General features: G+C 44.4%; 1 protein-coding gene and 1 long non-coding RNA gene across 4 annotated transcripts in view; one reads left to right on the top strand and one right to left on the bottom strand.

Moving 5' to 3' along the window:
• Positions 1-21,249, top strand: part of FAR1 (fatty acyl-CoA reductase 1) — a 65,885-nt gene that overhangs the window by 42,303 nt on the left and 2,333 nt on the right. For all 3 annotated transcript variants that reach the window (XM_075927847.2, XM_075927845.2, XM_075927846.2), the window contains exons 10-11: positions 10,257-10,386; positions 12,610-12,737. In XM_075927847.2, the coding sequence (XP_075783962.1) occupies positions 10,257-10,386; positions 12,610-12,737 (258 nt within the window). The remainder of the gene's footprint in view (positions 1-10,256; positions 10,387-12,609; positions 12,738-21,249) is intronic.
• The window catches only part of LOC142829192 (uncharacterized), a 48,169-nt gene continuing 43,629 nt past the window's right edge, over positions 16,710-21,249 (bottom strand). Inside the window, exon 3 of the long non-coding RNA XR_012903596.2 lies at positions 16,710-17,577. This is a non-coding gene — a long non-coding RNA (uncharacterized LOC142829192). The remainder of the gene's footprint in view (positions 17,578-21,249) is intronic.

Here is a 21,249-nt window from a genome sequence, read left to right as displayed (position 1 = left end):
TGTGGATGACGCAGTTTCACTTCCTATATGCTGGACTTTTTCCAGATAATTACTTGTATTGTTTCAACGTTCCATTCAGTTTATAATATTTAATATTTTTATCTGGCTGACTCTTTTCAAGTGGGAAAATGGTATAATTTCTAACTAAATAATAAATAAACCTAAATTACAGGGTGAGGTCTAACTACTACTTTTTCATTGTTTCAAAATTCAAAAGCAGTACAATCCTCTATAATTCTCTGCTGCATTTATATGGCATGCCTGTCTTTGGAAAAATAATTTATTTTCTAACTACATTGCCATCAATGTAGAGAGCTGAAATTGTAAATAATGAGTCATTCACTATCCCAGAATTTAGATCTTGTTATGGGGGAAAACAAAGATGTGTCCTCAGTACATTTTTAAAAAACCACCACCAACTCTTAATGGGCCTGTAAGAATATTTTAAGACCTGCTTGACCTTGGAATTGTCTCAGTGAAAGGTATCTGCCAAGGGTGAAGAGAACACTCTTGTTTGGCTCTATTAACATGCACAAACTTTTTGTAGACTGTGAGCTCTTCAGGGCAAGAATAATTTCTTATAGAAACAAACAGTGTATATGTAACTTTCCAAGGGATGTAAGTTTTTAAGCGTTTATTAGTTAAAAACTTCCTCCAACTTTAAATGCCAACTTCGTTGTTCAGGTGGCCAAAAAATGCAGAATGATTACATTTTAGAAGTCATTGAAATTGATTAATTCTTCAAGTGCTTATTCATATCAGTTCTATTCTAGGGGTGGGTGGCTGTGCACACCTCCATGTTCATGGTAGGGATGTAATAGTGTAGACAATTAACCGATAAGCAAAAGCTTATAGGTTAATGCTATAAATGACATGTGTTTCTCTTTCCTTCTTGCCCTGCCAGTACATTTTTTAGCAGGTTGGCCAGCAGCCTGGCTCAGTCCTGGCTTGTGATGGGTCTGGGACCTACTGCTGCTGCAGCTCTGCATTTACAGTGTATTAGGAGCAGAGTGGACAGGCAACCCGTCTCAGTCTTACCTCACACTGGGTCAGGGACCTACCCCCGTTTCAGCTCTGCATTTCAAGTATATTAAGAGCCAGGTGGGTAGGCAGCCCAGCTCAGTTTTGGCTTGTGCCAGGTCCAGGAACTTAGACCCCTGCCATTCCGTGCTGCTGCTGCTTTCTCAGAAGCAGCAGCACAAGGTGACAGGCAGCCAGTCTGTGAGGGGAGCTGGTTTTTAAACTGGTTCCCCTTGTGGACCAGCTCCCACCTGGCACCGTGCAGCTGCTGACCTGGGGACAATAGAATAGTCGGCTAACTATAAAATTTCACGAGGTTACTCAACTATTCAATTAACCAATATTTTAACATCCCTAGTGCATAGTCATCAGACTTCTGCCTAGCCACTATCCATAGGGTTAGCTGCAGCCAGGGCTGTCTCGAGGGGAGCATGAGGCCCCAGGCGCTTCCTTGTGGCTGAAGCCATCACCCTCACGGCACCCCTTCCTTAAGCTCCAGCTCCTTGCCCCCCCCCCTAAGCAACACAGCCTGGGAGATTATGGGGATCCTGGCGTGGCAGCTACAGGGGTCACCACCTTACCAAGCAGGTGGCTGGAGCTGGGGTGGCCTAGCAACCTGCTCTGCTTTGTGGCACTGCTCTCCTGGCCTGCTGTGCCTTCCTTTTCCTCAGCAGCGGGAATTAGAGCACCCTGGGGTCAGTACACTTTACTTCCTGCCACTGCTGAGAAATCGAGACCAGGAGAGGACAGTGAAGTGAAGCAGGTTATCTGCTCTGGTTCCTGTTGTCGTGGTGGGTAGAGCAGTCCTTGCTGCCATCATGCCAGGCCTCCATAATTCCTCGGGTCCCTCCCATCCATAGGGATGGTTGGGGTAGCTGCTGTGTGGCCGCTAAAAGCAGAGTCTGAGGTGGCTGCCCTGAACCGACATATGGCTGTGGCACTCCCTTGATTGCTGTGCTCATGCATCATATTAGGTGGTGCCCTCTTTACACCCTCTTAATTCCTTCTTACTGCCTTTGTTTTTTGGTCGGAGTGCCTTGTCTTGAATCACAAGAGCAGAAGAGGTTCTTACAGTCCATTGTTCTGTCTCCTTTCCAAATTTCAGCTGAGACTTTGTCTTGGAGTGGGGCGTGTCCCATTCCACCAGCTTAAAGCCATGCTCATTGTGCAGTTGGTCAATGCCTGTTAGTGATTGCTACAATAGCTGTTTCAAGTATTTTGAGGAAGTCCCAGAGAAAAAAGTGGAGGAGCTGCAAAAACGGTCACCCTTATGCGCAAAAGGAGTGGGATATCTGCTAGAGCAGTGTTTTTTCAACCAGTGGTAGGAGTACCCTTAAGGGTACTTGAGATAAGTCTGGGGAGTACGTCAACACAACTGAAATTTGGAGAGAACTGAATTTTTGTTTTAAGTTTTACAGCGCTTTATTATTTTTGTACTTTTTAGACCCAAAAATTTCATCGCCCACCTGGCTACGATTAAGTTGTTTAAACAAATATGTTGCAAAGGTAGGAAAAAAGTGTCTGAAAACTGTAGGTACTGGGGGGTACTTAATTTTATTTATTTATTTACTTACTTTTTTGAAGAAGGGGTACTTATGTATTAAAAAAAAAAAAAAGATTGAGAAACACACTGTGCTAGAGGGCCCTCCTAATGCAGGTTGCACTTTGTCCTGCCTCAATTGCTTCTTGATTGGACTTCAACATGGGCATGCAGCACACTGCCAGCACCAGAATCTGTCCAGCACCATTTCCCCTCGCCGGTGCCTAAGAAGTTGTTGAAGTCAAAGCCCTTCCGTACGGCAGGAGAAAGGAGCTTTGGGCAAAGGATCAGTGTTGGATCACACGAACACTATAGAGCCACTTGTGAGTACCACTGTGGTTGGACCCCCTAGCCCAGCCAGGGTTCCACCTCTGACTCCCAGGAGTAGCACAAAATTCTAGCCCTTTATAGGGCCATCTATGCCCAAATTGGTCTTGGCAGCCAAATATCAAGTAGGCTACCTGGCACCATAGATGCCAAGCCAGGCAACAGACTTGGGTAAGGCTCTGGCATCTAAAGGCAAGCTGGTTTTGGGACCACCCTCTAAAGCAGGTCTCCGTGATCCTCCGGCATCAATCTCCATCACTGTGGCCTAGGATTCTGGCATTGCAGCCTTGGTCCCTGGTTGAAAACTCAGGTCCTTGATGCCAAGATCTCTATCTACAAGGCATGGTACACCTGAGTTATGATGCTGATCCCTGTTCCCACAGTACTGTTGAACTTCCCACCAGATTGCCATGGCCATTCTGGACCTCCTGTTTGAGGGAGCAGAGCTTTTTCAGGCCTAACAGGCATGGCTACACAGCTTTAAAGACTCCTGTGCCAGCTTTCATTCCCTGGGCCTAAACACCCATCAGCAAACTAGAAAGCGGTTATGTTTCCTACCTCCATCAAATCCTGAGGGGGTTCCTCCTACAGCTCCTAGAGGAAGAAGTGCAGAGACAAAGGGTTTAAGCAGTGGTATCCTTTGTCTTCCTGGCATTACGACAAATTACATGAGAGAGTATATGTGGTTCTAGGACCTTTTCGTATGCTTTAAAATTGAGCAGTTGCTGATAAAGGTCTTCACAAATGGTGACCCTGAACCAGTACTGGAAAGTTATGCAAGCGCTAATGTAAATGGGGCAAAATATCTTTTGTCACAGCTCTTTTTTTAGAGGTACACATTTCTGAAAACTATTGTCAAAGTTAATTCAGTTTGTCAATATATGCAGGAGCAACTGGGCATATGGAAAATAAGGGTCATGGTAAAGCAATTTTGTCTGGAGTTTGTCAGGATTGTTTGAATTGTTGTTGGTATTTTTAAAATCCCTTAAAATATTTAAAACAAAGAAATAGTGGTATGACAAAGCAGGCTAAGATAACTAATATAATTGTGCGTTCTAAAGGTATTCTCTATCTTCATATTAGAAACTTATACTACATGGATCAGAGCCCCCCCCCCCCCCCCCCCCCCGCGGTAAGCAGCTGGCAGGCTCGTGATGCTTAATTTATCTGAGTGTCCATAGCCACAGAGCCTCGCAGCTCCATTTGGCTGCAGTTTGCTGTTTTCAGCGAAGGGGATGTCTCAACTTAGAGCAGCCCCGAGTCTTCCAAACCAGAGGTTACTTGAAGCCAGTTGTGCTCCTTGTACCCTTGCTGTGCTGGGCGCAGAAGGGCTGTTTCCAAGGATAGGGTCCTTCTATATTAAATACTCTAAAGTTCTGCTGTCTCTTCAGAAGAACTATAGCACAGAAAAAAGATGCAATTATATAGTTACAGCAAAAATAACATGGTAGAGTAAAATTTGAATCAATATTCATCTTCCTGTAACTAGTTTACAGTAGTATTTTGTTTATTATCCTTCATCTGCTATTTCTATGCTGAGTCTTGAAGTATTAACACTCTTAAAATGATTTTCAGAATTGTGTTCAATTATTGTCTATGTCAACAGTTTAAAAATTCTGTGCAAACAGTCTTGCCGAGGGACTTATATTTATGTCTATAAAATCATGATTTGGTTTGGAGAAAGTAAATGAAGTATTATTTGCTCTTTCCCCAACACAAGTACTAGGGGGGTCACCAAATTAACAGGCAGCAAGTTTAAAACAAAGTGTTTTTTCCATAACCTGTGGAACTCCTTGCCATAGTATATTGTGAAGGCCAAGACTAACAGGATTCAAAAAAGAACTAATAAATTGGTAAAGATTAGGTCTATCAATGACTGGGTCAGGATGGGCAGGGTTGGTGTCCCTAAAAGCATAGGCCATGTTTTCAAGAAACTGGAAATGGATGACAGGGAAGGATCACTGTGATTGTCAGCCGATGGTCAGGGCAGTGTGTGTGTGTGTGTGTGTGTGTGTGTGTGTGTGTGTGTCAGTCACACCCAAGTCTAACTGATGAGACACAAGGTCCTGTCGTAGCGAGCAGCCTAGGAGGCTGGAGGGCGCCCAGAGAAGTTTAACGTTTGTGACTTTACCGCTAGGACCGGGGTCCCGTCACGGAGGGCAGCCAGCGGGGTGACAGACGCCCCAGAATTCATAGGAAGAGCTTATTACATCTCAGATTTCAGCTGCTAGGATACAGGATCTCTTCGCAGCGGGCAGTCTAGGGAAGACTGAGAGATGCCCGAATGGATCTGTCACCTGGTAGTGACATGATCCAAAACGCCCAAGCTCTTCCTATACCTGTCCCTTATGACCAGCTGAAGTTCTTTGAAATTGTGCTTGGTTCTGTTACAGCAACTGAAGGAGTCAGGTTAAGGCTTAACCAGTTACAGGTTTATTAAAAAGGCTTATAAAGCATGTGGTTACAATGGCTATTGCTCTACTTCTTAACAGCTAGCAAAATAGATCTTAAAATGGTTACAAAGGAAAAAGAATAGAAAATAATGGTACCAAGTGACAGCTTAATCTTTAAAGAGCTCTAACACTGTATATACGTAAAGGACATATACAGGTACAATTTTTACCCCCTTCTGTGCCTCTCGACTCCAGCGGGTCAGGCCAGGGCCGGTCCCTCAATTCCTAGGAAAGACGAATACAAGGTGGGCGTCCCCATGGAACCTTGGGAGGTTAAACACCAAACCCGACCAGCAGATAGGTGGTAGATTGACACTCAAAGTGAGTGTGCTGCTGGACCCATCTTTATACCCCTAGGGGCCCGTATCCTCTTTCTTATCTAAGATGCCAAATTGTACTGGTCCGTTTTGTGGCGCCAGTTCTTACAAGGGAGTTTCAAATAATTTACACTTGTAAGAGAGAGAGAGAGATGGCTAAATTAGGAGTACCGGACATTCTTTGCTGGGCGGGAGATTCCTCCCCCCTGGACGAGTGTGTGATCGTATCAATATGGGTTTCAGTCAAGGGCACTCCTCGGCAGCCTCTTGGTCAGCAATTAGTTTGACCACCCTCTTATCTCTGCTTACAGTTGTCCAGGGCCACTGGGTGAATGAGCATATCTGAGCCTCCTGCTCCAAGGCTTTCAAAGACCATGCTGTTTTATTACTCTGTGTGCTCTGCATGCTTTCAAGCAAGCAAAGATGGATGTTACAGTCGGGGGGGGGGGTTCATGTCTGGCTACAGATTGTTCTGTTCATTCAGTCTAAGGCACACATTGGCCACATTTGGAAGACAAGATTCTGAGAGAGATGGACCTTTGGTCTGACCCAGTGTGGCTGTTCTTATAGGTATTAATTATAAAAATCAGATCGGTCTCATCAGAAGTTGTGCTTTTTGATAGATTGTGTAATACTCCTTGGAATGCTACTGGTAGCATATCCTTAGCTAAGAATGTGCTATGTATGAAGGAATCTGACTGTGTATTTAAAAACCAAAACCAACAAATTCGAACAATGCTTTTCATTGACATTACTTATGTATGTACAGTGCACAATAAGGCTATGTTCTCTAGGCACTACTGTATTACAAATAATAATTCAGCACTTTTTAATTGAGGACGTCAGAGCACTTATAAACACTGCCTAGTATGCCAGTGGAAAGATAGAAGTCTTAGATTTAGTGATCTATCAAAAATTTTTATTTTTAAGTAGTTGTAATAAAAAAATTAAGTGTTAAGTTGGATAGCCAGGAGTAAAAATATCATTTTATGTGATCTTATTTAAAATCCTGATTATCTATTATAGGGATTATCTTAATTTGCCTGTTTAAAAAAAAAAACCAAACAAATAAAACCCACACATTGATGATATATTATAAACCATTAGTGAGTGAAAATCAATGTCTATTTTTCTGTTGAGCATGAAAACTTTCCCTTTCAAGCCTGATGCAATCTTCACAGATGCAGAGTTGTTGGAAAGATGTGTAAAATTCCAGCTGATGCATAAATGTTATGCACTTAAATTGGAATTTCTAGCCATGTCAAAAATTGATATAATTTAGCAAGAAATTAAAAGCTTACTGGATGCTTTATGAAAACCATTTTGAAGAAACTAATACTTAAGTCTTATTGGTCACCTACAGATCTATTTCTCTTGGTGGCATATTCCCACCTAAACCCTAACACGTACTATCAAATGGCACAACAGTTAGCATTGCAGCGAATGTTATAGAAATCCTGGTGAAATCCTTGTATACCAGCTGATTTAGCATAGTGAGCACAATATCTATGACCCATAAGGTTGTAAGATGTATTCCAACTCTTCTGCTGTGACTGGCCTCGCTAGGCTACAGATTGACAGTCAGGCAGGTTACCCATAAGTCACCCACAGAGGGTAAGTCTAGACTACAGGGTTTTGTTGACAGAAGTTTTGTCGACAGATACTGTCGACAAAGCTTCTGTCGACAAAGAGCGTCTAGACTACATTCAGTTCTGTCGACAAAGCAAGCTGCTTTGTCGACAAAACCCGGTAGTCTAGACACAACCCTACATGCAATAACACCTTCTGTCGACAGAACTCTGTCGACAGAAGGCGTTATGCCTCGTAAAATGAGGTTTACCAGCGTCGACAAAACTCAGTGGTAGTGTAGACGCAGGTATAGTTTTGTCGACAAAAGTCCACTTTTGTCGACAAAACTCTGTAGTCTAGACACACCCAGAAAGACAGACCCAACGAAGAAAGCAATAGAACATCACTAGTCATTACCTACAAGCCCCAGCTAAAACATCTCCTACACCTCATCAAGGATCTACAACGTGTCATAGATGTCGATCCCTCACTCTCTGACCTTGGGAGCAGTGTTCCCTCTAAGCCCTCAGGTAGAGTTTCACAGGTGATCAATCAGGCCCACCCAGTCAGTCAGGGCTGTTCGTGGAGCCCTGAGCCTCTGACTGGGCGTGTCTGATGAATCACCTGTGAGGGTGTGCTGCCCTGCAGCTTAGAGGGAACACTGCTTGGGACACAGGCCAGTCCTTGCTTTGTCTCCAGCTGGAGATGACCTACTCATTACCAACTTCACACACCCGCAACAGAAACACTAACCTAGGAATCAAGCCCTGCAAGAATTTCCATTTTCAATTCTGTCCACATATCTACCCTACTGACATCATCACAGGCCCCATCAGCTCGGCTATATCATAAAGGGCTCGTTCACAGCATATATTAGTTGATGCACACATCATATGCCATCAGTGCCCCCATAGGTGTCTGATTGCCTAGGCGGGGGAAGCCATACCTACACTCAGCCTCCAGAACATCTATTTAAGGTGGCAGATTTCTATCAGTAACTCATTCCATACCTAGAATACATATGCAAGCATTCACAAAGAATTAACAGCAATAGCAATAAAAGATTGACTACAAGCAGAGCTGTGACTTATTTTTTCAGTAGAACTACTTGTAATGGAGATGAGTTTTCTAGATTTTGTGGGAAAACTTTTTTAATTCAAGAGAGCTTCAAATGAAACTTGTAAATTTGATATATACATATTTGAATTGGATAGCTAATAGGGTTTTATTTTAAAATCCTTGCTGATAATTCAGTAAATATTTTTACTTAATTTTTGTGCTCATGAAAGTATGGGATCGGTAGTACTAGCTAACCTCTGCAAGATATTGATCCATTCTCCCAGTGTGTCTCATTGACCGTGACTGGCACTTAGTTCTTTGTGAGAGGAATATTTTGAAAATCTCTGACCATCTTATGGTTGCTAGGAGAAATTGTGGTGCAGTATTATCTGATCATATTGTTCTGGTGGCTGATTATTTGTATTTGCCTCTAATAGCTGTTTTTTTGCAACAACCTAAAAATGTATTTTGAAAAAAACTTCGGGTTGTTAATATCTGCACCGTGGAACTTGATGCTCTTAAGTCTTCTCTGAATTCCCATGTGTGGGGAGAGGATGGTGCCTCCTGAAGTTGTTACAGAATCTCTATCAAAGCCTTGCTCACTGGAGCTGCACTAATGTGTCTTAGGATATCAGCAGTTGACATTTACTATTTTACATTAGTATGTTCTCTATCTACCTCAGTTCCTTCTCTCCTGCAATAAGGAACATTAGGAACCTTGCTACCTCTGCTTAGTAAATATTAGCTCCCTGTTTCTTAGTCTGGTTTTAGTTTCACTTGTCTGGAGAAAGAAGAGCCCTTTGTAGACTCAGGGTGCTCAGAGCAGCCTAAGGCATGAAGCCAAATTCTGCTTGCTCATTCACTTACTGAGTACCAGCCATCATGCACTGTTGAATTCATTTGGGCAAGGCCACTCCCTTTGATAATGAACCTGAAGAGGAACTTTGTCAGAATCTCAGCCCACACCACTTCATCTGAATAGTTAGTGGGATTCTTTAGAGAGCCCTAAGAGTTGGGCTTGATCTGGCTTGTCAGACTGCCTTTCCTGCAGATGACATCAGCATGGTCCCTGCACATGGTCCCAGTGACTTGGCTTCCACCACCACAATTTTCACTTCTACTGGCAGTGACCCCCTATCCAACCAGTAGCTTCACCTTCAACTCCAGCATTGCTGATGCACCCGTCAGTTCCAGTACTTGCTTCATTAGCCTTACTAGGATTGTTGTTTCTGAAAGATGACAGTGATATTCCTATTAATGGGTCACCAGCAGATGAAGACACTTGCCCTTCAGTAGCTTCCCCACTGAGCAGAATGGCATGCACATTTCAGTAAGATGCTGCTGAACACTCTCCAACCTGTAGTCAGCCAAGTGAAGACAGGAGGTGGCAACAGGGCCAGGCAACGATTTGCTATGTCGACCTTATGGCTAGAAATAGTCTCAAGTAGCATAATAGGGCTGCTCTGACTTGGGCCACTCCCCCTGAACTGAGCTGCCTCTTAAGAGTGAAAGCACAAATATTATTTTATACCCACGTACACATTCCTCTAGCAAATTTCTAAAATATAAAATATGCAAGAATATTCTGTTTCTATGGGGGGAGGGGAGGGAGGAAAAACTATGTAGCACTTTAAAGACTAACAAGTCTGAATAAGTCTGACTATGACCAGGAGGCAACTAGACAACTCTCCAATACCACATTTTACAGACCTCTATCTTGTTAGTCTTTAAAGTGCTACATAGTCTGATCTTGCTAAAACAAACGGAAAAACTAACACGGCTACCTCTCTATTAATGTTTCTATGAAGGTAGTCCTGCTTGGTGCGCTGGGTAACTTGGGAGTTCCTGTGTTGGTGTTAATGCATTATGGTATGGGGACGTTGAGATTGGTGGTTTGGGTGCTATGGGTATGTTAGTTTTGTACATGTGTCTTGCTATTTTGATCTGTAAATCCCTTTCCTTGGGCAATAGGATGATGAAAACAATAACCCGTCTTCACAAGGCCATGATGTTAATAGAGTACTTTACAAGCAATTCTTGGATTTGGAACACTGAGAATGTCAATATGCTAATGAATCAGCTAAGTCTTGAAGACAAAAAGGCAAGTAATCTGTGTAACTTACTGTTATTTTAAGGTTATAAAATAAGTGAATCTGTTTACCTAAGACAAGTAAATGAAAGTTTAACTATAATATATAATGCTTCTTTGTGATCCATTTGGTCCAACTATGGGGGGGGGGGGGAGTCCAAACTGGTAGCTTTTGATTTTTTTATTTTATTTTATTTTATTTTATTTTATTTTATTTTATTTTATTTTATTTTATTTTTTACACTATGAATAAGACGTGTGTTTTCAGAGATCATTTCAGCTATCTATACTTTGCCCTTAGTGTGGTATGGTATAATATGGATAAAACTTTTAAAAAATACGTTCAAATTAACTATCAGCATAACTTCAGGTTCTTAAATGGAGTGGACATGAGCAATCTCTTGAAGAGGAGTGTGCTGCATGCATGTTTGTTGGAAAGTTGGGTTTTTTTCCTACTTGGTGATACCTGTTGAGCTGGCAGGAGTGGCGCGCCTGTATATCATGACATACATACTGGATAGACTTGCGGTTGAAAATCCTCCTTATGGTGTCTGCCCTCCAACCTCAATCTGTCTCGAATTCAACACCAGCCTCTTGTGCCCCAGGATCAGTGTGGCAACCTTCAAAGGCAGTGCAGCTCTCCACAGCACTGAGATCTGGCACCAGTAGTTGGCACCACTCCCATTCCCAGTGCTACAAAGGAAGAGGAGGACAGAGGAAGATGGCAGTCTCAGCACAAACCTAGAGTGTGTTCTCAGACGGGATACTCTAAGGTGCCCTACCCACCACTGTGTTCACGCACTCCAATGACAGCTAGGTGTCAGTTGTGTTCGGTGCGAGCAGTCAGCCCTGACTTAGAGGAGATAATGGTGGAAGAGGTGGATCAAGCATGGGTTGGGGATGTCCCAGTAGGAAGAAGCAGCCCCTCTCCATAGGATGTGGAGCAGCCTCTGCTGGCCTGAGCCTGTCCTGCTGCGGGCAGAGGCTGCTTTGCAGCAGTCTCCCCTGTCTCTCCCCTGCGCGCCCCCCCCCCCCCCCAGCGTTGCTGCCTCTGATAGAGGTAACAACGTGGAGGCAGGGCAGGTGGCACTGAAGACGGTGCTGGGGGAACTAGCTTTTAAGATACAGAGGCAGCAAGAGGGGGAGGAAATGCGACACGACTACTCACTTACATCCCTAGTCCTGAATCCACTGTCCTAAGTCCTGTACCTCCCACCTAACCTGAGCCTCCCACATCTCCCAGTCCTCTGCCCCAAGCTACCTACCCCCTGCTACTCCTCACCCGAACTCTTACTCCAGCCTTTATTTGCCTTTGTTTTTGAAAAATACAGTTACTGAAATACATGTATGTTTTCGTTTATTTAAAAAAAAAAAAATCCTTCAGTTTACAGACCCAAGCAACAGTGGGCAAATCTGCTAAGATATAGTTTATATAAATCTGAGTTTGGAAAAAGCCTGTTTTCTAATATAGATTAGAATAAGCATTGATGTGGGTGAATGCCATGCCTGAGCTTTACAAAAATAGTTTTCAGACAAAAATAAATCCACATCCACTTTGTTTCCGTAAAAACATCTTGAAATCTGCTAACAATAAAAGCACAATTTTGCTTCTGGGGTCAGAGTCTTTAATAAAAAAACAAACAAACCAGGAGTCATTCTTCTATGGTAATTTCAATCTTCTTCCAAAACACGAAAATGTTTGAGAAGCAGCTCTGAGCTCTGTTAGAGAGAGCAGATTCTTGTTTACTCATTTCTTATAAAGTACATAAGTGACAGGAACAAAGAGAGCAGGGTTTTAGAGCTGGATTGGTCTTTTTAAAGGATTACTTTTTATAGCAGTAGTAAGATTCTTGAATCTAATCAGTGCAGTTAAGATGAAATTTTAATTGTTTTGTATCTCTTATTACACCATTGTCTTTCTTTAATGAGAGTCTGGGCCTTTGTGTTCTCACTAATGTGATTACATACCCCTTAGACTGCAGAAGAAGCCAGACATAACTGGTTCTTTCCCAGAAGTAAAATTGTGGCATAACCTAGCCTAGTCTTCACCACTGATGGGGGGGGGGGGGGGGGAATACCAAGTTTCTTTTCTTCCTGAGTTCTCAAGTGTTTTTCAAACAGTATGAAAGATGTTGGAATCCTCCTTTGGACAGTGATGTATCAATTTTCTTGTGTTATGAGATTATGTAATGATTTTTCTTTAATATTTTAACCATTAGTTTCTTTTTTATGTAGGTGTTTAATATTGATGTTCGACAGTTACACTGGGCAGAATACATGGAGAACTACTGTATGGGAACTAAGAAGTATGTATTGAATGAGGAAATGTCTGGCCTCCCTGCAGCTAGGAAACACTTGAAGAAGTAGGTTTACATTTCAGTTATTACTTAATATATTATATTTCTGTCTATTGTTTTCCTGTCCTTACCCACTTTAGTTCCTTTTGCTCTATGGCTTCATTCTTTATTAATTCGATTCCTTCCTGACAGACAGTGATAAATCCATTGTTATCAGAGTTCATTGTAGTGCATGGGAAGACTAGTTTTGTGTTGGGGGGGGGGGGGGGGGGGTTGTCTTGTATTCCTTCACTTTGGAATAGAGTAGAGCCACTCACTCAGTTGGTTCTGCTGTCATCTGAGTCCTTCTGCTGTTACCCCTCTTCTCTCCCTCCTAACCTCACCCCCCCATCCTGATCCTTTCCTCCACCCCAATACAGTGGGCAATGCAGGCTGCCATGAGAACTGTTCTGTCAGTATTAAGAAAGAAAAGTCTACCTCCGGCTGAAGCAATGTTAAACTTCCTTTCTGAAAGTTTGGTCTCCAGAAGTTTGGGTTCTAGAGTGTCCTTTTTTTCAGGTCTAGTGTTCTGTTGAGACTAAGAGCCAGTTCAGCCATTTACAGCCGCCAGTTCTTCTTCGAGGAATGTCCCTGTGGGTGTTCCATCTTAGATCTTTGGGAGGTTGCTATGTGGGGAAATTTAAAGTGGCAATTCCCTACTGTAGGCTGCACGTGCGAGGCAGATGGCACGCACAGTGCTGCTACCACACATGAGCAGCCAACCATCCCTTCAGTCCCTTTTCTGCCACCACCAGTGTCAGCTGGAACTGCAGTTGCGCTCTGATTTCTTTCTAAAGCACTTGGAAATTTTGAAAAATTTCCTTAATCTCCTAGTTAGTTAGCATTACAGTTCTTTTTAGTTAATAGTTAGTTTTTTCTTCTAATTCCTTAAAAAAAAAAAATCTTTCTACCTGTTATATGGCTACCTTTTTAGGCCTCACAGACTTAATATCTGAGATGCCTGATTCAAACTTTGCCTCTCCTGCAGCCTATCTATCCCCACCTCTGATGGTCATTCCCAGGGTGTGCACTGTTTGGGTCAGGCACACACTACTGCACAGTGCAGACAGTTAATGGCTTGCACACAGAAGGCACGGGAGCTTCAACTGAAACTTCTTTCACATGAGAAAATGGTGAGAACTGCCTCAGACCCAAAGCACTCCTCTCCTTCGTGCCAGCCATCCCCCTTGGCCATGTCTGAAAGGGCTGTGTCTGCCAGCTCTACCTCAAGAGACTCTTCCTCCGAGCAGTCTATAACGAGATCTTATTTGTTGGGGAAAGGTGACTCCCTCAGACTAAGACGACCGCTCGTGCGCCGTTGGTACCAAAAGCATTGGTACCAAAGAAATGGGTACCCAAACCACCACCGCAGGCACTGGTGATTGGGCAGCCACAACCAGCAGTACAGACACCAACAAAGTTGGTACCAACTGCATACACCAAGGTTTCCCCAGTACCTGTGACATTGAAGTCATATGAAGAAGCAGTGCCGCAGTGGATACAGTCCTCCATGCTGATGGTAGAAGGAAGGCTGGTACTAAGACCGTTCACCACACATCAGGAATTAGTGATTGCATCAATACCAGGCACAGTTATTCAGCACTAATGCCATTCCAACATCAGAGTGCCCAAGCAGGCTTGTAATGCCCACAAGTTTGGTATCTCAGTTTTCGAGTGACAGCAAGAGATTCCCTTCTCACCATGCCACTCTTCTCCAAAACTGCCCTCTCAGCTGCAACAGCAGATGGTCCAGACTCAGTTGTGGCAGCCCTTTCCATGGCTCCCTTCCATCCCACTCATACAGCCTGGCAGGGATGGGATCCTTGGAGCACCATGAAGGCTCAGGTACCACCTCCAGTGGTAGCGAGACTACAGCCAGTGGCACCTAATCCACCTGGATCCACAAGGTCAGAGGTGACAGGATGACATGGAGGATGTGGATGAAACACAGGAGGAGGCTACACTACCTGCATCTCACATCATCATCATCGTCCCCAGATGAATCCATAATGTCCCCATCTCCTACCATGGGCAATAACTTAGCCACTCTCTTATACACGTCTTGGAAAGACTAATTCCCTCAACATATCACTAGTTGAGGTACCGAACATCCAGTGCAAGTTGACAAACATATTGCAAGCTTCACCCTCAGCGAAAATAGCCCTACCAGTCAATGAGGACTCGACCCATTAAAACTTTTGTGGCAAACACCAGCCTCCATCTCACCCACATCGAGAAGGGCAGACAGGAAATATTACATCTCAGCAAAAGGGGCTGAGTTCTTGTTTACACACCCCAGCCTGAATTTGCTGGTAGTCTGGTGCAGTCAATATACCTTGTATGATAAGAACTGGAAGAGACTTGATCTCCTAGGGAGAAAATCTTATTCTTCAGCATCCTTACTCATCTGGGTAGCAAATGAGTTTACTGGCCAAATACACTTAAAATCACTTTGAAAGAATGAGACCCTTTATTGAAAAACTGCAAAAGGGCAACAAGGCCACACTTAAGTCAAGGATAGATGAGGGTATCCTTATAGCAAAGACAGCGCTGCAGGCATCCCTCTATATGACCAAAACCACTTCCAGATCTCTTGCCACATCAGTAGTGAGGTGTTGCGTTGCCCGGCTTCACCTCTCTGGGTTCCCTAATTAGGTACAGAACACAGTTGAGGACCGCCCCTTTGAAGGTCAGAAGTTGTTTTGTGTCACCCACAGAGACATCACTACATTCCCGTAAGGACTCAAGAGCCACATTAAAAACACTGGGGATGTATGTTCCACAACCAAAGAAAATGAACCACCTGTACACACCTCGTGGCAGGGCATTGTCATCCTCATCCTACCCCTCTCAGAGGGGCTATGACCTAAGATGTAGCAGAGGTAGCAAAACGCAGACCACCTCGAACAATAGACTGTGCCCCAGTCCTCTGACGGCAGACCAATATCTTGAACCGTTGATCAAGGATTCGACATAGAATGTATTGGTTGGCTGGCGGAAACTCTTCAACCATTCTACCATGCATGGTCCTCTGTGACAATGAACAAATAGGCTCTAAAGGTCATAGCAAAAGACTCACAATACCATTCCTCACATCTTCCCCCCCCCCCCCATCCCCTTCCCTATTCCTTTTCTCAGACCCCTATCACAAGTCCCTGCTACAATAGGAGACAGACTACTTCAAATGGGGGCAATAGAGATTGTACCAGCACATCATAGGGGAAAGGGGTTCTACTCCAGATACTTCCTCGTGCTGGAAAAGTCGGGAGGATGGAGGCCCATACTGGACCTGTGCAGACTGAACAAATAAAAAAAGGTAACGCTGACAAAGATAATTCCTGCACTGGAAAAAGGAAAGTGGATATTGTCCCTCAGCCTGCAGGATGCATACTTTCACAATATGAACCTTCTCATAGAAAGTTCCTGAGATTCACCCTAAGAGATCAACATTACTTACCATTTGGTCTATTGGGAGCACCCAGCATTTTTTTTAAGTTTCTCACAGTAGCAGTGGCCCACTTAAGAAAATCAGGCATAGCAATCTTCCCTTACTTACCTGAAAGTGGCTTCAACAGAATAAGTGGCCAAACAATTCACCAAGGACACAATCCAACTCTTTAACGTTGGGGCTTCAAATAAACACTCAAGTCAAACCTCATACCATCTTAGAAGGTGGACTTCATAGATGCCACTCTGGGCTGCATACAAGCACAGGTGCAGCTACCTTGGCAAAGATTCTATGCACTAGTTGCACTAGCAAAAAAATTATAAACTGCCCCACAGTATTTGCCAGGCAGTGCCTACTCTTACTCAGCCATATGTCAGCAACCACATACATAGTTCCCCATGCCAGGTTGCACATGCAGACTCTGCAGGTTTGGCTACACACATGCTTTTGGCCTTGCAGGCACCTGTTGCACAAGAAGCCCAGCCATGCAAGCAAGGTCAGGGAATCCCTCACATGGTGGCTATATGACAACGATATCTGCTCGGGTGTCCTGTTCCAACAGCCAACCCTGTCTATTCATGTAACGACAGATGCTTCCCTGGAGGGCTGGGGGGAGCACACACTTTGGGAGTGTGTTGGTCTCCTTGGGAGACACAGTATGCAGGGAAGATGATCTCCCAAAGAGACCAACCTACACATCAATGTGCTTGAGTTACAAGTGGTAAGAAAAGCATGCAAGTACTTTCTTCCCTTAATTCAGGGTGAAGTAGCAAGAATATACACAGACTGCACATTTTATGTTCTAAATAAATCGGCAAGGCAGAGTCAGATCATATCTTTGCAATGAGGCCTCAGTACTGTGGTGATGTATACTCCATCAGATCCACATATCAGCGGTATATCTTCCAGGCAAACAAAACATCGCTGTGGACGAACTGAGTTGCATATTTCACCAAAAACACGAGTGGGAGATACACCCGCAAGCCCTACATACCTTCTTCCTCAGGTGTGGATTTGCAGAAATGGACTTATTTGCCACATCACTCAACACCAAGTGCCCCAGGTATAGTTCCAGTGCAGGTCTAGGCAAGGGCTTCATGGGAGATGCCATGCTGAACAACTGGTGTCTCAACCTTCTGTATGCTTTTCTGCCTCTTCCCCTCCTTGGCAAGGTTGTACACAAGATAAAACTCAAGGGCCAAGGTAATATGATAGCGCCTGCATGGCCCGGGCAGACCTAATTCCCTTGCCTCTTGCAAATGTCAGTTGCTCCTCCGATTCCTCTTCTATGATGGCTGGACATATATCAGGACCAGGGCGAGTTCTTTATCCAGAAGTGCACAAGCTCCATCTTACAGTATGGGTCCTTCATGCTTGATATCTCATCTTTTCGGACGAGGTACAAAGGATAATTCTCAACTGTTGTAAACAGAGGACAAGAAAGACTTGCTTTAATAAATGGTGACACTTCTGAGTGAGCCAACCACAGAGCACTTCAGCCTTGATCAGTGCAACTGGTGATGATCTTAGAATACATCATTGCAAGTCAACATAGTGGCTATATCAAGCGAGCATGATATACTGGAGGACCAAACTATATTTTCACACCCAACCACTAAGAAATTCCAGAAAGGTCTGAATAATACTTTTCTTCCAGTAAAACCAGTGGTCCCATCTTGGGATCTCAATCTAGTCCTAAACGCATTGACCTGTCCTCCATTTCAACACATGGCAACTTGCTCCTTAGCACACCTTTCAGTGAAGGTGATTAATAGTAATCACAACAGTCAGGGTCAGGGAGCTGGCTTCCCTCATCGTTGACCCATCCTTCATGATCTTCTGCAAAGAGAGTCATACTAAGACCACATGTGAAATTCCTACCTAAGATAATTTTATGCTTTCACCTCAGTGAACCTGTATATTTGCCAGTCTTTCACCAGAAGCCTCATCCAGATGCTAACGTGGCAAGACTCCTTGGACGTTAGACATGTTATAGCTTTTTACCCAGACAGAGCAAATCAATTTAGGCGATCTCCTAGGCTGTTTGTTTCAATAGCAGACCGCTCTGAAGGGCACTTGGTAGCCAAAGATTTCTGAAATGGATAACAAACTGCATTAGGGAGTGCTATGACATCAACAAAGTGGCTACTTACCCCTGGGCACACTCCACTAGTGTTGGCCACATCTGTGGCCTTCCTACATGACATGCCTATCAGGGACATTTGCAGAGCAGCAACATGCACTTCCACACGTACCTTCACAAAACATTATGCGATAGACACTTAACCTTCACAGTGTACCACATTTAGAACGGCAGTCCTCTTGGTCATCCACCAAGGAAGTCCAAAGTGTGCCCCTTCCTCCCTCTTCCTCCCCCCCGCCCCCAAGGACTACGGGTACTGCTCCATAATCATCTAGAGTGGAGTGCTACGGACACGCCTTAAAGAAGAGAAGAGAGGTTACTCACCTTGTGCAGTAACTGGTGTTCTTAGAGATGGGTGCCCCTGTTGGGTGCTCCAAAATCCTCCCTCCTCCCCTCTGCTTCGGAGCTTTAACATCTCTGTGGTAGAGAAGGAGCTGAAAGGACTGGATGGTGCAAGCATGTTGGCACATTCGTGCCAGCACCCGGTGAGGGGGGGAGGCGCAATACTGCTTCTAAAATGTTCCGATTATAAGCGCAGGGGCACCAAGACACCTGCAGTTGAACACCACAAGGATACCCATCTTGAAGAACACCAGTTGCTGCAGAAGGTGAATAAACTCTCAAACTCTAGGCAAGAGAGGGAATCTACTTCTTGAATGTAGGCTCGATAGAGTCTTAGCAGAGGACTGGCCCTTCAGATAAACTACTGCTGCATAGAGCCATTTCTCTGGATTGAGAACGTTTAGTCTTTGGCAGTGTGGGAGTAAGAGAATGGTCTTGATTTGGAATCAGTGGAGAAGGGATGTGAATGGTTAACCAGGAAGCATCACCCTTACTTGGTAATGCTTACTAGTTATGGTTAACCTGCAGGGACTAGTGCAGCCACCCCTGATGGTGTGTAAGAACTGCTCCAGCGTAGGCAGAACAGAACCTGGTCAGAACAGCCCCTGCCTGCAGCCAGCACAATCTGGCTGGAGCAGCATGACACAGGCAGGGGTGCTTCAGTCTAGCTGCAGCTGGAGCAGCCCCCCATTAGTTCCCATTTAAGTAGTTAATCAGTTCAACTTTGTTTAACCAGGATTTTAATCCGTACAATGGAGAGACTGACATTTGGCTATAATATCAAATAGTATCTGCACTGAAAGAGGTGGGCAGTTACCAATTTTGGAAACAATGGCATGCAAAGCAATTTATTTTCTGCTTCCTAGGTACCTGAGGTTCGAGTGGGAGCATTTCTTCCATCTGCTTTGGCAGTGCCAATGGAGTTACTGTGCAAATTCAGTAGTCCAGTGAATTCTATCCCTTTCAATGTGTGAACTTGTTAGGACTTAGAGAATATGAGAGGTTGGCCTACTTTCCTTCTGAGTGGTCTGAACAACCTGCATACAAAACATACCAGCCCGCCACGGTTACGTAATCAAAATTATTTTTACCCTTCTTAGAAGAGTCGGTGGCCATTCTGACAGAGGAAGTGGAAGAGCATGTGTCACTGTTTTGTTTCTAGTGAAATAAAGACAAGACTGAGCTGCACAGCAACAAGAGCCAGCTAGAGATCACCAGAGCTTTATCTGTTGAGAGTTGTGCTGCCATTTACTAAGGAAGAGTGAGAAGAGAACTTAGTGTCATCTAGTGTCTGGAAGCACATATAGTAGCTACAGTTGTGCCACTTAGATGAATTGGGCACTGTGGAAAATAAACAAAAGGCCAATAGCTTGTGTTAAGGCAGCTTTGACTGTCCTCAGCAACTCTCACGTTCAGATACTGAGCAACACTTTGTTTTATCACAAACTGTGAGTGACTTCCTTTGTCTGTAAATCTTCTGTTACTACAGAGATACCATAATAGTGCTGTGTGTGATGTTGTAATGTTATCCCCAGTACTTTTATATGTACATCCTATAAAACGGATTATTTCTCTCTAAAAATTTATTGCGGGATGGCGGTGATGTCACAGTAACCACAGTTTATGAGGGTAAAGCCCAGCCCTGCCCCTTCCACCCGAAGCTTTGGCCCTGGAGTTAAGCCACATCCAGTGCCAGCTCGGCCCTCTCTGGCAGCCATGTGGAGACCTAGGTCTGGCATGCCTTGGCCTGGCCCTCCCCAGCTGCCAGGCCAAAGCTGGAGGCAAATCCAGGCCTGGCGTGATGTGGCTTCGGCCTTCCCCAGTCACCGGGGGCAGAACCAGGGTTGGCACAGCCTCAGAAAGGAGGGGTTTAGGGTTAGGCCTCACCGGGAATGGGGAGAGAAAAGCCGGGGCTCGTGGCAGGGAAGGACAAAATCTGGGGTTGGTGACACATCTGGAGGGTGGGAGAGAAAAATCTGGAGCTGGTGATGCAGCCAGACTGAAAAATTTGGGGCTGCTCCAGCTGCAGCTAGACGGAAAAATTTGGAGACTGGGACTGGTGGTGGTTTGGGGAAGGAAGAGAAAGAACCAGGGCTGGTGGTGGTGGCGGCATGGTCAGAGGAGTAGAGAGAGAGAAAGAAATGGGACTGGTGGTCCTGCTGAGGGTGGGGTGGGGTGGAAAAGAGAGAGAGCACCAGGGCTCATGGCGTGGCTGGGGGGGTGGGAAGAGCCAGGGCTAGTTGTGCAGATAGGGAGGAGGAGAGAGAGCTAGGGCTTCCTACCCCTAGAAGGAGGGGGGTTGGTGAGTGTAGAGAGCAGGGGGCACAGCTTTCTAGTAAGAACATTGAAATATTTTTGTCCAGATGCCACAATGATGTGTTTTGGAAATTCAAAACTTACTCATCTTGATATGTAGGTTTTAGTGCAACTTGAACAGCACTTAGAAGTTGTAATAGTCACACACACTTAAATTAAGGGTTTGGTGTGAAGATGGATTTGCTTAGCCAATGAAGAGTGGTTTAAAATTCACCAAGCACTTTATCTAGCTCTCTAAAGAGGACGATTAATTTAATTACCTACAGCTACCATAAGAACAAATCTGTCTT

This window comes from Pelodiscus sinensis, chromosome 5 (assembly GCF_052426305.1).
Source record: "Pelodiscus sinensis isolate ZL-2025 chromosome 5, ASM5242630v1, whole genome shotgun sequence".
NCBI classification, from domain to species: domain Eukaryota; kingdom Metazoa; phylum Chordata; order Testudines; family Trionychidae; genus Pelodiscus; species Pelodiscus sinensis.
This window is presented reverse-complemented; position numbering and strand designations above follow the sequence as displayed.